The sequence below is a fragment of the Babylonia areolata genome, chromosome 28 (assembly GCF_041734735.1).
Source record: "Babylonia areolata isolate BAREFJ2019XMU chromosome 28, ASM4173473v1, whole genome shotgun sequence".
Classification (NCBI taxonomy): domain Eukaryota; kingdom Metazoa; phylum Mollusca; class Gastropoda; order Neogastropoda; family Buccinidae; genus Babylonia; species Babylonia areolata.
This window is the reverse complement of record NC_134903.1, coordinates 22,047,101-22,064,122: the sequence shown is the minus strand read 5'-3', so window position 1 is coordinate 22,064,122 and position 17,022 is coordinate 22,047,101. Positions and strand designations below refer to the sequence as shown.

General features: G+C 43.7%; 1 protein-coding gene across 1 annotated transcript in view; it reads right to left on the bottom strand.

Annotated features, from left to right (window-relative positions):
• Nucleotides 1-634: 634 nt before the first annotated feature.
• Nucleotides 635-17,022, bottom strand: part of LOC143301985 (uncharacterized) — a 33,918-nt gene continuing 17,530 nt past the window's right edge. Inside the window, exons 12-21 of the mRNA XM_076616467.1 lie at nt 16,765-16,867; nt 15,770-15,859; nt 14,988-15,075; nt 13,476-13,616; nt 11,657-11,796; nt 9,285-9,374; nt 6,790-6,900; nt 4,539-4,636; nt 3,236-3,357; nt 635-3,051 (exon numbers count right to left, since the gene is read on the bottom strand). Coding sequence (XP_076472582.1) covers nt 2,699-3,051; nt 3,236-3,357; nt 4,539-4,636; nt 6,790-6,900; nt 9,285-9,374; nt 11,657-11,796; nt 13,476-13,616; nt 14,988-15,075; nt 15,770-15,859; nt 16,765-16,867 — 1,336 coding nt within the window. The 3' untranslated portion in view covers nt 635-2,698. The remainder of the gene's footprint in view (nt 3,052-3,235; nt 3,358-4,538; nt 4,637-6,789; nt 6,901-9,284; nt 9,375-11,656; nt 11,797-13,475; nt 13,617-14,987; nt 15,076-15,769; nt 15,860-16,764; nt 16,868-17,022) is intronic.

Here is a 17,022-nt window from a genome sequence, read left to right as displayed (position 1 = left end):
CAAAATTGATCAGATCCTTTGTTTGTTTGTTGTTGTTTCTCTTTCTCTCTCTCTCTCTTTTCTTTTCATACATTCTACTCCACCAGTTGAACAGCTTTTTGATTTACGCAACAGAAATATATGGGGATTTACACTCGTCCGACACAATCCTATAAAAGTGATGCTGGTATGAATCCATTGTGTTGTGCATGAAATCATTTCCAAGACTACTAACAGGCATACCGATGTGACCAAATGTGAGTCTTTGGTACATAATAATAATAATTATTATTATTGTATAGTGCTGAATCTTGTGCAGAGACAAATCAAAACGTTTTCGCACCAGTCATTCACACGCATGCATAACATGAACTCATTTATAAAATTATGGAATACGCCAAGCAAGTTACTGATATCAAGATGCTATGGCAGAAAGCTAATGTGCTGAGGAGAGGGGGTAGGGTTAAAAAAGGAGAAAGAGAGAGAGAGAGACATAGAGAGACAGACAGAGAGAAAGTGTGTGTGAGAAAGTGAGACAGACAGAGAGAATGAATGAATGAATGAATGTATAAACGAATGAATTTTTCAATTTCATAATTAATAAAGAGAGGGTAACAACACAAGAACCCAGCTCCTGGCTGTGAATTGACAGGACACACTGAGTCACCACGCTTTTCAATTCTCACTTTTTATTATCAGTCACATCAACAGGACACACTGAGTCACCACGCTTTTCAGTTCTCACTTTTTATTATCAGTGACATCAACAGGACACACTGAGTCACCATGCTTTTCAGTTCTCACTTTTTATTATCAGTCACATCAACAGGACACACTGAGTCACCATGCTTTTCAGTTCTCACCTTTTATTATCAGTCACATCAACAGGACACACCGAGTCACCACGCTTTTCAGTTCTCACCTTTTATTATCAGTGACATCAACAGGACACACTGAGTCACCATGCTTTTCAGTTCTCACTTTTTATTATCAGTGACATCAACAGGACACACTGAGTCACCATGCTTTTCAGTTCTCACCTTTTATTATCAGTGACATCAACAGGACACACTGAGTCACCATGCTTTTCAGTTCTCACTTTTTATTATCAGTGACATCAACAGGACACACTGAGTCACCATGCTTTTCAGTTCTCACCTTTTATTATCAGTGACATCAACAGGACACACTGAGTCACCACGCTTTTCAATTCTCACCTTTTATTATCAGTCACATCAACAGGACACACTGAGTCACCACGCTTTTCAATTCTCACCTTTTATTATCAGTCACATCAACAGGACACACTGAGTCACCACGCTTTTCAATTCTCACCTTTTATTATCAGTCACATCAACAGGACACACTGAGTCACCACGCTTTTCAATTCTCACTTTTTATTATCAGTCACATCAACAGGACACACTGAGTCACCACGCTTTTCAGTTCTCACTTTTTATTATCAGTCACATCAACAGGACACACTGAGTCACCACGCTTTTTAGTTCTCACCTTTTATTATCAGTCACATCAACACAGTTCAACAACGCAGCTGCTGTTTCATCAAGGAATACTACACACACACACACGGACACACACACACACACACACACACACGGACACACACACAGAGATGCTCTAACTTCTCTCTCACTCAACCACACAATATAAGCATGCTCACACACACACACACACACACATGTATACCAAAATAGCAAAAAATAAAAGTGAAATAAAATTAAAATGAAAACACTTTTACACACACACACACACACACACGCACGCACACACTCAAACATACACGCACACACATTCAGCAAATAACAGAGACTTGTCTCCAGTGTACAGCACCTGACCATTGTGAGGTCAGTCCTAAAACACCATTCTCTCCCCCTCTCTCTCTCTTTCACCCCCTCCCAAAACAAAAACCCACTGCCGTTGCTGGTGACGTGAGCACAAGTCAAGCCTAGTTCTGTGCACATGTCCAATGACCTCCTTCATCGTTTGCATTAATGTGAGGTCAGTCCTAAAACACCATTCTCTCCCCCTCTCTCTCTTTCACCCCCTCCCAAAACAAAAACCCACTGCCGTTGCTGGTGACGTGAGCACAAGTCAAGCCTAGTTCTGTGCACATGTCCAATGACCTTCATCGTTTGCATTAATGTGAGGTCAGTCCTAAAATACCATTCTCTCCCCCTCTCACCCCCTCCCCAAACAAAGACCCACTGCCGTTGTTGATTAGGCGAGCACTAGTCAAGACTGGTTTTGTGAACATGTCCAATGAATGACCTCCTTCATCATCTGCTCTTATACAGGGATTCAAGTTGATGTGTCATTTCATGATTATACACAAACTAGCCAGTCATCCCACACAGACAGTTGATGTGTTTCGTGAGTCAATGAACACATATGCCTTTAAATTTCAGTGAAGCATGCACATTTATAAACTTGACGAGTCACTGAACATAGATTCCTTTAACTTTCAGTGAATTCTGTACATTTATAAACTCACAAAGTCACTGAACACAGATGCCTTTAAATTTCAGCAAATCCTGTACATTTATAAACTCACCGAGTCACTGAAAACAGATGCCTTTAAATTACAGAGAAGCCTGCACATGAATAAACTCACAAGTCATTGAACAAAGATGCCCACCCCGCCCCCCAAAATGCCCGTCACGTTCTGACACCACATCTGCACAGCGTTCGTTCCCAGCTCTCACTTCTGCCCCCCTTTCTTCGCTTTCTCTTTCTTCTTCTTCATCTGCTGTTGCTGTTTCTTAGCAGCGGAAGGGCTGACCGTTTTTCCCTCGGCAGCGTTCCCCTGCGACTCTTTGGAAGAGCTGGCCATTTTTCTGTTGGCGTTCCCTTGCGACTGTTGGCTCTTCTTGGCTTTCTTGAGCTTAGGTCCCCCCCTCCCCTCCTCCCCCTTCCTCTTCTGGCCGACTTTAGCTGGAGGGGTGGTGGTGGTGGTGGCGGCTTTGTCTTGGCTGTCGCCTTTGGGTTTCTTGGTTGATTTTTTTGGCTGCTGGTTGTTTTTCTTGGTGTCTTTTTGCTGGTTCTGGTTCTCCTCTGTGGACAGAACAAACAGTGAAACCAGGGTTCGGTCTTTCTCTGTTGTTTTTGTTTGTTTTGTTTTGTTTTTGCTTAAATTTGAAATTCAGAAAAATATGCAGAAAATCGTAATTTCGAATCGGGTCTAAAATTCAGAAAACTTCCTAAAAACAGGAATGGTTGGCAGCTATGCAACACCCACCTGTCGGCTTGTTCTGGGCCATCTTCTGCAGCTTGGCGACAAAGAACCCGTCCAGGTTGTGAGTGTGGGGGTAGAACCGCCGGGCCAACTTCATGGCTGGGTGGAACCGGTGCTGCTGGAAACTGCACACATGATGACACCGTCACAGCACTGATGTCATGGAGTCATCGTCAGTCAGTTACACACACTATCACAGCACTGTCATGGGGTCATCGTCAGTCAATTACACACACCATCACAGTGATGTCATGGGGTCATCGTCAGTCAATTACACACACCATCACAGTGATGCCATGGGGCCATCGTCAGTCAATTACACACACCATCACAGTGATGTCATGGGGTCATCGTCAGTCAATTACACACACCATCACAGTGATGTCATGGGGTCATCGTCAGTCAATTACACACACACCATCACAGTGATGTCATGGGGTCATTGTCAGTCAATTACACACACCATCACAGTGATGTCATGGGGTCATCGGCAGTCAATTACACACACCATCACAGTGATGTCATGGGGTCATCGGCAGTCAATTACACACACCATCACAGTGATGTCATGGGGCCATCGTCAGTCAATTACACACACCATCACAGTGATGTCATGGGGCCATCGTCAGTCAATTACACACACCATCACAGTGATGTCATGGGGTCATCGTCAGTCAATTACACACACTATCACAGTGATGTCATGGGGTCATCGTCAGTCAGTTACACACACCATCACAGTGATGTCATGGGGTCATCGTCAGTCAATTACACACACCATCACAGTGATGTCATGGGGTCATCGTCAGTCAGTTACACACACCATCACAGTGATGTTATGTGTCATCAGGAAAGTACTACATCACGCAGACAACAGGATGTAAAACCCAGAAAAAGAAGAGAAAAAGGGTGTAAACAGGTGTCCAACATTTTCATAACATCGATATATTACAATATATCTTTATTTATTAACCTGACAGGAGATTTTTCAAAAGATATGACACTTAACGAAATGTCATTTTTTGGGCATGGTTTTTGTTTTTCTCCAGTTATCTATGATTTCAAAATCCTTTCACTGTTTCATGCGAAACGATAACACAAACACACACCATTACCCATTAATGTCTCTTGTCTTTTTCACACACACACACACACCCTCAAATGCACCCACACACACCACTACCACCACCACCCTATACACATGCACCCACACACACGACACCACCCACACACTTAAGACAAACCACAACCACCACCCACACACATACACCCACAAACAGCACACCCACACACACAGGTGACTCACTTGGTAAAGCCCTCCACACCAAAGGACAGGCCTGTGGGCATCAGTCTGACGTTCCTCATGTTCAGGGCGTACTGCACCACCCACTCATTCTCCTCCACCTCAACACACAAACATCACCACTATTACTGTCATCTTTTTTTCAACCATCAGTCACAGGATACACCATGTTCAGTGTTGGCCTCGTGGTAACACATCCACCTTGGAAGCCAGATGATCTGAGCACACTGGTTCCAACCCCACAGTCACCTGTATTTTCTCCCCCTCCTCTAAACCTTGAGCGGTGGTCTGGATGCTAGTTATTCGGATGATGATGATGATGATGATATGAGTAATTATATAGCGCCTATCCTCGGTCAAAGACCAAGCTCTAAGAGCTTTACAGAGTCATTTGCATAACAGACTGCCTACCTGGGTAGGGCCAACTGACAGTTGCCATTTGGGCGCTCATCGTTTGTTTCCTGTGTCATTCAATCAGATTTCAGTTACACACACATACACACTCATACAGACATGTAACATTTTGACGATGAATCGAGGTCCAATATGCAGCATGCACTTAGCACACGTAAAAGAACCCACAGCAACAAAAGGGTTGTCCCTGGCATAATTCAGTAGAAAAATCCACTTCGATATGAAAACAAATAAAATTGCTGGCAGAAAAAAATAAAGCAAAATGGGTAGCACTCTCAGTGTAGCGATGAGCTAACCCTGGGGAGAGCAGCCAGAATTTGACACAGAGCAATCTGTTGTGACAAAAATTAATACAATACAATACAATACAATACAACACAATACAATACAATACAACACAATACAGACACACTTCCATTTCTATCACTGAGTGTTTGCAGTTACAGTTTTCTAAGTGGAGATTTGAATATGCCTGGAGGGAGGAAGCTATTTATCATACATTCTGGGAGCAGTGTTAACTGCATGAAGGGGATGCCCAGATTGACTTGTGGCGTTAACCCTTTCTATACTAAGGTATGCTATAGCGTACCTCTTGCGCACAATGTTTTGTTACTGTGGTACGCAATATTGTACTGCAAGTTTAAAAATTCACAGTTCATAGGTTAACCGTCTTGTGGGAAACTAAATGGCACAACTCTGCTCTACAGTCACCCAAAAGTGCACCTGTACTTTTATTGTGGCTAAGAATGCCTTTGTTTGAGTACAATACAATCATGCAGGCGCACAGTCACCCAACTCTGCCTTCTCGCTAGCTTGCTCAACAAGATGGCGTCTCCACCAACTTCGGCAAGTACTGTGGCTCAAAGTCGAATGCAAACTGATTCTATAGTGGATATCCTCTGTACATATGCATTTGCCCATTCAATCGCTACAATTAGTAAATGTCTATGGTTACAAAAGACCACATTTGTAAAATTTCAATTACATGAGAAAAACTCACCCCCTTTATGTCAGTTGTGAAAAACATGGATTTTATTTTAAAATATGATAAATCTGTCAATAATAAAGTGAGTGCTTTGAAACTTTGCCAGATGTTAGTTCATTCTACCCATTATATAAACACAAAATTTCACTGCTGTATGTACTTGCATTATGTTTTAGATATTTTTCTTGCAACATAAGCAATCGTCCAGTATATAGAGTATAATGAAGGAAGTCACCGGCCAGTACAGAATGAGTTAAAACAGTGACCAATAACAGGAGGGCTTTATCCTTATACTGTCAAAATGCATATAAAAACATCAAATTTTCCTACTAGCGTAACTCCTACATTATCAGTATTACCTAGTCATTACACAATGAACCTTATTTCACACTCCTGATCCAAATCAAAACATGAAACAAGACAGTCATGTGGTAACCTCACCGCATATTTGAGTAATTACAACTGATTCTTTTTTCACACAGTGACACACACAACACACATACACACAGTGACACACACAACACACACACAACACACACTCACACAGTGACACACACACACAGTGACACATACATACACAACACACACACACAACACACACTCACACAGTGACACACACAACACACACAGTGACACACACAACACACACACACAGTGACACACACAACACACACACACAGTGACACACACACCACACACACACACACACACAGTGACACACACAACACACACACACAACACACACTCACACAGTGACACACACACACACAGTGACACATACATACACAACACACACACACATACATACACACACACACAGTGACACACACACACACATACACAATACACACTCACCAGCACGCTGCATGTGGAGTAGACAACAAAGCCGCCAGTGGTACAGCAATCTATGGCAGCCAGAATCAGCTCTTTCTGAAGGTGGGAACAGCGCTGGATGTCCTTCTCATCCTGTCTCACACACACACACACACACACACACACACACACACACACAGCGACCTTCAGTCACTCAAACACTGGACTTTCTAAATGCAAAAAAGTTAAGTTTCCCTAAAATTTAAAATGTGCATTAGTATCCACAAAAAGACAAAGACAGCCACGCCAATATCCTTATCTTTAATCTTTGAACATGAAATGAAATACAGAAACATTTAAATGCATTAAACAGATATATATGGAATGGGAAATGTTGATTAAGAATTAAACGACAAGGGAACAGGTGGGAATGAAGGGGGTGGCAGCATCTGTCTTTGTAGAATTTTGTGTGGGACACTTTTATGCATATTGTTTGGAATATTTAGTGTTCAACTTCAATATCTTTATGAAATCAAACACACACACACACACACACACAAACATGCACATGCCAGCAAATAAAACCCTGTTTAGAGGTAACCATACATAAGAAATGATACAACGAAATGTACATGTATATGAAATCAGACAGACATGTACTTATGGATGTATGTTCATTTATTTTTCCTTTTTTTTTTCTTCTTTTTTTGTTGTTGTTGTTGTTGTTGTTGGGTTGTTGTCTTTTTTTTTTTTGGGGGGGGGGGGGGGGAGGGTGTGTGTGGGGGGGGAGGGGGGGGGCAATGAGCTGCATGCAACCAGGCCACAAAAATATTTTTTAAAAATTTTTTTAAATTTTAATAGAAAAAAAAAAGTTTTCCCAAAATTGTATGTCAGTCATGTCCAACTATAGTATGACCATCAGAACAGCAGAGGAGGCAACTGCTGTCCTAACTATCTGGGCTAGAATTCGATTACGGTGGAGAGTGTCTTGCCAAAGTTATATCCCCAATCTCTCGGCCAACAGGATTTTACTTTTAGGACAGTCGGCGTTGGGATGGTTCCCAAAGGCCAACTAGCCCACAAGACTGCAGCACAAAGAGCCAGTGCAATTTTGTCTCCTACTTTGAGAGTCGCAGTCCTTCATAAAGGACTAAGCTGTGGAAACCACTGATCAAACAGCTCTCACTTTGCTGTTGGCCCAACTGTACTAGTAGTGTAAGGCATGTCAGTCTGTGATATGGACTGTGCAATGATTATTCCCTAAAATTGTTGTTTAATTGACATACTCATTACAGTTCCCATAGATGTGACCAGACAAAAACTCCACACTTTTTCTGGACCGGACTGAACATTTTCCATGCCACACACAAAGCCAAACTTAATAAAATAGAGAATACAAAGAACCTGTCTGTGACACTACTACTGTACTAATGAAAGAGACCAGTGGATATCCTGGCATGTTCAATTTCCACCACTTTTTGTTTGTTTTAGTGGGGTTTTCTTTAATGCAAGTAACTCTCTGTCAAATGGTACTGGACAAGTGTTTTATCAAAATTCCAAGACTATTCCAGATCCTGAAGGCCAATAGATATTCTTCCAAGACTTTTTTTTTTTCCAGCCCTGGGAATAGTTCTCTCATTTTTCCATGAAGTTTTCCAGCCCTGGAAATGGTTCTCTCATGGCTAATTACCTCCCTTCCTCTTATTACCTCCCTCAGTCTTATCTTCGAAGCACCCTCTTTTCCTGGAAACCATCTTTCTTTCCTGTTTCAGTAGTTCATTAAGGCTCAGTATCTTCTGAGGTTTCAGGTTGTCCGCACTGCATCTGAGGTCAAGTCTTGTGGTAGCGCCCAAAATTAATAACAAGAAAGAGGAAAAAGAAGATATCTATACGGCACATTCAAACCTCTCTCAGCGTCTTAGAATAACACATCTATCAGATACAAAGCACACAGGAACACACACACATATGCATGCTACTGCATGCACAAAAATGAGACGCACACACACACACACAGTACACACACACACACAGCACACACACACAAACACACAAGTGAAGAAAGATCAACAATCAAGCCCCACACAGACCGTGGCCACTTTGATGGAGGTGTCTTCAACACGATACGATACAATACAGTACAATACAATATACAATGCAATACAATACAATACAGTACAATATAATACAGGACAGTACAATGTAGTACAGTACAGTGCAATACAATACAACCTGGGCCACTTTGATGGGGGTGTCTTTAATACAGTACAATACAGTACACTGTGATACAACACAACAGTACAGCACAGTGCAGTACAGTACAGCACAGCAAAACACAGTACAGCAAAACACAGTACAGTACAGCAAAACACAACACAGTACAGTACAGTACAATAAAGTACAGTACAATACAATACAGACCTTGGCCAGGTGTCTTTCATACAGTACAATACAGTACAATATAGCACAGCACAACACAACACAGTACAAAACAATACAATACAATACAATTCAATTCAGTACAATACAATACAGACCTTGGCCAGTTTGATGGAGGCGTCTTTAGCCACCACACCTGTACCACTGCACGGAGCATCCAGCAGCACACGGTCAAAGCCGTGCATGATCTGCAACACACAGGTACACAGGTGAACATCGTCACCTATTGTGTCCGCGCCTCTCCTCACACAAAACATCCATAACACATTATTATTATTATCATATAGATACTTATACAGCACCTATCCTCGGTCGGAGACCAAGCTCTAAGCGCTTTACAAACACAGCGTCATTTGCACAACAGGCTGCCTACCTGGGTAGAGCCAACTGACGGCTGCCGTTGGGTGCTGATCATTCGTTTCCTGTATCATTCTTATCAGATTTCAGACACGCACATATACACACTCAGATGCACATGTATGACAATTTTGTACATTTATCCCTCCATGTAGGCAGCTATACTCCATTTTCGGGGGTGTGCATGCTGGTGTGTTCTCGTTTCTGTAACCCACCGAACACTGACATGGATTACAGGATCTTTAACGTAAGTATTTGATCTTCTGTGTGTGAAAACACAAACGAATGGGGTTAAGGGACTAGGTCTGCACATATGCTGACCTGGGAGATTGGAAAAATCTCCAGGTGCCGTTACAGAGATTTGAACCCGGGACCCTGAGATTGAAAGCCCAACGCTTTAACCACTCTGCTATTGCGCCATCTATACACGTCTCTATCATTCATCCTTTTTGTTGTGTCATTTAAGCATGCTTTTTTAAAGGCAATAAATCGACTGCGGAATTCAAAGGATACACTGTTTAAATCTTTTTTTTAATTTTTTATTTATTTATCGCCAACGCCACAGCAACTGGGATGTGGTAATATGGTGTTTTCGGAATCCCGGAAAAGGCCTCAATGAAATAAACTGTTAATGATATGGGAAACACAGCTTAATTCGGGAGACTTACAAACTGGTATGACTGTGAAGATTTTTTTCACTACAATTTTTAAGCCAAATTTGGTATTGACAGACTAAGTATTTCCAGGGAAAATGGCAATGTTAAAGTTTACCACAGACACACAGACATACATACACACACACATACACTTTGTTTACACAAGTGAGTAAAAAAAAAAAAAAAAAAACCCTCCAAACTGCAGCCTCAGTTCTAGATACATCAAATCACACACACACACCCTCCCTTATCCTCCAATCATTCCAACTTCCTCCCCCTCCCCCACCACCAACCAACCTGCAATGTCTACATGTTATATATCAGTCTATTTGTACAAACAGACATTACGATAAAAATGATTACTGATAACCCAGGCAATTTTAGAACCCGTATATTGTTGACGTTACTGAAGAGACAGCATTCAAACAGATTGCAGTTCAACATTGAGTCTGTTATTCTATTGTATGAAATGACGGTAACTCTATTAATTAAACAGACTGCAGTTCAACATCGAGTCTGTTATTCTATTGTATGAAATGACGGTGACTCTATTCATTAAACAGACTGCAATTCAACATCGAGTCTGTTATTCTATTGTATGAAATGACGGTGATTCTACTCATTAAACAGACTGCAGTTCAACATCGAGTCTGTTATTCTATTGTATGAAATGACAGTGACTCTATTCATTAAACAGACTGCAGTTCAACATCGAGTCTGTTATTCTATTGTATGAAATGACGGTGACTCTATTCATTAAACAAGACTGCAATTCAACATCGAGTCTGTTATTCTATTGTATGAAATGACGGTGACTCTACTCATTAAACAGACTGCAGTTCAACATCGAGTCTGTTATTCTATTGTATGAAATGACGGTGACTCTACTCATTAAACAGACTGCAGTTCAACATCGAGTCTGTTATTCTATTGTATGAAATGACGGTAACTCTATTAATTAAACAGACTGCAGTTCAACATCGAGTCTGTTATTCTATTGTATGAAATGACGGTGACTCTATTCATTAAACAGACTGCAATTCAACATCGAGTCTGTTATTCTATTGTATGAAATGACGGTGATTCTACTCATTAAACAGATTGCAGTTCAACATCGAGTCTGTTATTCTATTGTATGAAATGACAGTGACTCTATTCATTAAACAGACTGCAGTTCAACATCGAGTCTGTTATTCTATTGTATGAAATGACGGTGACTCTATTCATTAAACAAGACTGCAATTCAACATCGAGTCTGTTATTCTATTGTATGAAATGACGGTGACTCTACTCATTAAACAGACTGCAGTTCAACATCGAGTCTGTTATTCTATTGTATGAAATGACGGTGACTCTACTCATTAAACAGACTGCAGTTCAACATCGAGTCTGCTATTCTATTGTATGAAATGACGGTGACTCTGCACCACCAACCCACAGTGTCTTGTGACCCTGACCTTGGGGAAGACGCGGCCGTCGTAGGAGGAGATGACGGCGTTGTGCACGCCCATGCGGTGCAGGTTGGATACAATGGCCTTGGCTCGCTCCGGATTGGCGTCATTGGAGAACAGACTGCCAGTGTTTTTCATCAAGGCCGCTGGACACGTGGCGAATTATGATAATCATAATAATATTGTCCTTAATGATGGGATCAAAGCGCCTCACATGAGATAATACATATAACTGTGTATACCACACACAAGCACATGTGGACGATCCAACATAGAAGTGGAAGCACATCTATACACACCAATACAATACTACAAATTGCAGATAATAAATATTTATAGTTATTGTCTATAGAATAAATCGACAGTCTGTATTTTTGTACACATATCTAATGAATGAATGAATATATATATATATATATACACATACATAATTCAATCAATGAAAAACAATAATGGCAGTGAACATTTATATGGCACTGTGAATGAACATGAAAAATTATCTTTAACCAGGCTAAGACTTCTTCTACAGTGATTTACTGATTACATACACACACAAGCACACACACTGAAAGAAAGGCAAAACACACACGCACATACAAATGAGCACACAAATACAAATGTACACACACACACACACATGACTAAACAAATATAACCACACAAAAAACCAAGTTGTACATCAACACCGACAGTCATCAACACTTCACCACCACCACCACCCCCCTGCCCTCCTTCCCCGATGTACTGATGTATGAGGACTCCGTCAGGAGCAGCACCCATGTCCACTCTCACCCCCCCCCCCCCCACCTCCCCACAACCCACACACCCCACCCTCCCCCTCCATTTCTCCGTCACCACCCTGACTTACTAATGTAGAAGGACTTTCCACATGGGGCATCACGCATGAGCACTCCAACATGATCGCCCCCACCCATCCACCCACCCCCAACGACCCCACTCACTCCACACACACCCCACCCCTCACCCCACTTGACGTACTGATGTAGGACTGTCAGCCCAGACAGAGCACATGTCAACCCCTCCATCCCACACCCCCTTGACATATTGATGTAGGGAGGACTGTCAGCCCAGACAGAGCACATGTCAACCCCTCCATACTACACCCCCTTGACCTACTGATGTAGGACTGTCAGCCCAGACAGAGCACATGTCAACCCCTCCACCTCACACCCCCCTTGATGTACTGATGTAGGACTGTCAGCCCAGACAGAGCACATGTCAACCCCTCCATCTCACACCCCCTTGATGTACTGATGTAGGACTGTCAGCCCAGACAGAGCACATGTCAACCCCTCCATCCCACACCCCCCTTGACGTACTGATGTAGGAGGACTGTCAGCCCAGACAGAGCACATGTCAACCCTCCATCTCACACCCCCCTGATGTACTGATGTAGGACTGTCAGCCCAGACAGAGCACATGTCAACCCCTCCATCTCACACCCTCTTGACCTACTGATGTAGGAGGACTGTCAGCCCAGACAGAGCACATGTCAACCCCTCCATCTCACACCCTCTTGACCTACTGATGTAGGAGGACTTTCAGCCCAGACAGAGCACATGTCAACCCCTCCATCTCACACCCCCCACCCCCATACGCCCGACCTGTCCACCCCCCGACGTACTGATGTAGGACTTTCCATCCAGGAGCAGCATACATGTCCATTCATCAATCTCCCACCCCCACCTTCCCTCCATTGCCGCCCCCCCCCCTTCCCTCATTGATTCCCCTGCCACCTCCCACACCTTCACTCACTCCATACACACACACACACACACCCACACACACACACACCCAGACATACCAATGTAGGAGGACTTTCCACCAGGCGCAGAACACATGTCCAGCACACGTTCCTTTTCCTGCGGGGCCAGCGCCATGACTGGCAGGAAACTGGACCCCCCCTGAAGCATGTAGTGTCCAGCCAGGTACTCCGGCGTCGCTCCTGTGTGTCAGTCATACAATGGTAAGGACAGAGAGAGGCACAGAGAGAGGGAGAGACAGAGAGGGGGGTGACAGAAGAAGGGAGTAAGAGAGACAGAGACAGAGACAGAAAGCTGGAGCCCCGCTGAAGCATGAGTGTCCAGCCAGGTACTCTGTAGTGTCAGTCATATAATGATAAGGTCAGGGAGAGACAGAGAGGGGGAGAAACAGATAGAGAAAGTTAGATTGAAGCAAAGACAAAGAGAGAGGGGTGGATGGAAAGGGAGAGAGAGACACAGGGAGAGATGGAGAGAGAAGGGAGGGAGACGGAAAGGCAGAGAGCAACACAGGAAGAGACGGAGAGAGGGAGACGGAAAGGGAGAGAGAGACACAGGGAGAGACGGAGAGAGGAGGGAGGGAGAGGGAAAGGCAGAGAGAGACACAGGGAGAGACGGAGAGAGGAGGGAGGGAGACGGAAAGGCAGAGAGCGACACAGGGAGAGACGGAGAGAGGAGGGAGGGAGAGGGAAAGGCAGAGAGAGACACAGGGAGAGAGGGAGAGAGGGAGAGGGAAAGGCAGAGAGCGACACAGGGAGAGACGGAGAGAGGAGGGAGGGAGAGGGAAAGGCAGAGAGCGACACAGGGAGAGACAGACTTGGGGAGTGACAGAGAAGGAGAGATATCTGAACTCGTCCTGTGGCATGAGGTGACCTGCTAGGTATTCTGGTGTCACTTCTGTAGTGTGGACAGGTCAGTATGGGTCAGTAATACAATAAGAATGCCTTTTTTTTTAAGGAGGGAGGGAAGGAGAGAGAAGGAGGGAGGGAGGGAGGGAAATGGAGAGAGAGAGAGACAAAGACATACAGAGAAAGAGATATGGAAAGACAGAGAGAGAGGGGAGAGGGGGAGAGAGAGAGAGAAAGAGAGAGAAGACACAGAGAGAGAGGGAAAGGGAGACAGCGACAAAGACAGAATGCTGGACCCTCCATCGTAGCAGGGTGACACGTCTTAGAGAGAGAGAGAGAGAGCGGGGGGGGGGGGGGGGGGGTGAGGGACAGAAAAAGAGGGAGAGAAAGAGAGAGAGAAAGGGAGGAAGAAAGAGAGAGAGGGAGAAAAGAAAGAGGAAGACAGGGAGGGAGGGGGACAGAGACAGGGACTGAGGGAGGGACAGAGTGAGACAGAAAGCAGGTCCCACCAGTTACTCTGTCAGAGTGATTTGACTAAAAGGTCTTAATGAATGAATGAATGAATGAATGAATGAATCTTTATTTTCCAATGGTGAAGATATTAGCACTTTGGACGACTTACACATCTGCCACTGTTCTAAGAGACACACAAACATGTGAGGGGGTGGGGGAAAAGATGGAGAGAGGGAGAGAAAAAAACAAACTGACCAATCGGAACCTGTGACTCAGAGATGACCAGACCAACTTTTGACCACGGACCAATGGGATCCAAGTTCACTCCACGGCTGATCAGTGCCTGAAATAATAATCATGACTCATAAAAATGATGATGATAACAACAACAATGATAACGATAATGATAATAATAATGATGATGAAGATGATAATAATAGTAATTCTTCTTCTTCGTTTGTGGGCTGCAACAACTCCCACCACTCCTATGTACATGAGTGGGCTTTTATGTGTATGACTGTAGGCAGCCCTACTCCGTTTTCAGAAATAATAATAATAATAAACAATATCACCAGCAAATTACAATTCAAAAGGAATCCATGTTCGTTTTTCATTCCTTTTTCTTTTTTTGTCCTTTATCTTTTATCTTTCTTCTTTTTCACAGCACATTTTACACAAGTAAACCTGTTCCTATGTGGAGGCCTACATGGTGGAGAAAAAATAAAAAATAAAATAAAAAAATAAAAAACCGAAGAAGAAGAGCAAGAAGAAGACAAAGAAGAAGAAGAAGGAAAATAAGAAGAAAAAGGAGGAGGAAGAATACGAGAAAGAAGAAGAGTCAGAAAAAGAAGAAAGAGGGGAAAAAAAAAGAGGAAGAAGGAGAAGAAGAAGAAGAAGATGAAGGCAAGGAATAAGGAGGAGGAGGAAGAGGAGAAAGGCAGAAAAAGCTGATGAAGAAGAAAAAGAAGCAGAAGACAACAACAGCAATGAAGGTGACGACGAGGAAGCAGAATCACAAACACGACCACACAACCCACCTGAGCCAAGTCACGTCGCCGCGTTTTCAGCGTGTTGGTGCGGATGGTGATGGGTCGGGGAACTTCATTGGCCTCCAGGTAGTCCGTGATCTGAAAGCATCACACACTGCACTACACCTGTCATACACTGCACTACACCTGTCACACACCTGTCACACACTGCACTACACCTGTCATACACTGCATTACACCTGTCACACACTGCACTACACCTGTCACACACCTGTCACACACTGCACTACACCTGTCACCACACCTGTCATACACTGCACTACACCTGTCACACACTGCACTACACCTGTCACACACCTGTCACACACTGCACTACACCTGTCACACCACACCTGTCACACACTGCACTACACCTGTCACCACACCTGTCATACACTGCACTACACCTGTCACCATACCTGTTACACACTGCACTACACCTGTCACCACACCTGTCATACACTGCACTACACCTGTCACCACACCTGTCACACACTGCACTACACCTGTCACCACACCTGTCACACACTGCACTACATCTGTCACCACACCTGTCACACCGCACTACACCTGTCACCACACCTATAACACACTGCACTACACCTGTCACCACACCTGTCATACACTGCACTACACCTGTCACCACACCTGTCACACACTGCACTACACCTGTCACACTACACCTGTCACACACTGCACTACACCTGTCACACACTGCACTACACCTGTCACCACACCTGTCACACACTGCACTACACCTGTCACACACTGCACTACACCTGTCACCACACCTGTCACACACTGCACTACACCTGTCACACACCGCACTACACCTGTCACCACACATGTCACACACTGCACTCACCTCTCTCTCACCCCCCACCCTTTCCCCACCCCGTCCTGTGCGCACACATGCATGCACGACAGAAAGTGTGGCAGCCAGGAGGAAGAAGAAGAAGAAAACCAAAAGAGGTGTGAAAGAAAGAATGGATGTGACGACTCACGTCTTGGGGGAACAGCTCCATCAGCTTCTCCATCAGGAACTCGTTGTAGGAGTAGTACAGACACAGATCTCTCCTCAACTGCACGATGTAGTCCTGTCTGCTCCTGCACACATTTTCATTTTATGTAAATTAATTAATTAGCTAATCAGTTAATTAACTGAATATGTGTGTGTGTGTGTGTGTGTGTGTGTGTAATTATGTAATGTAATACACGTAATCTCTGAATCTGTTTTATATTACTGTGCGCTAAATCATTAT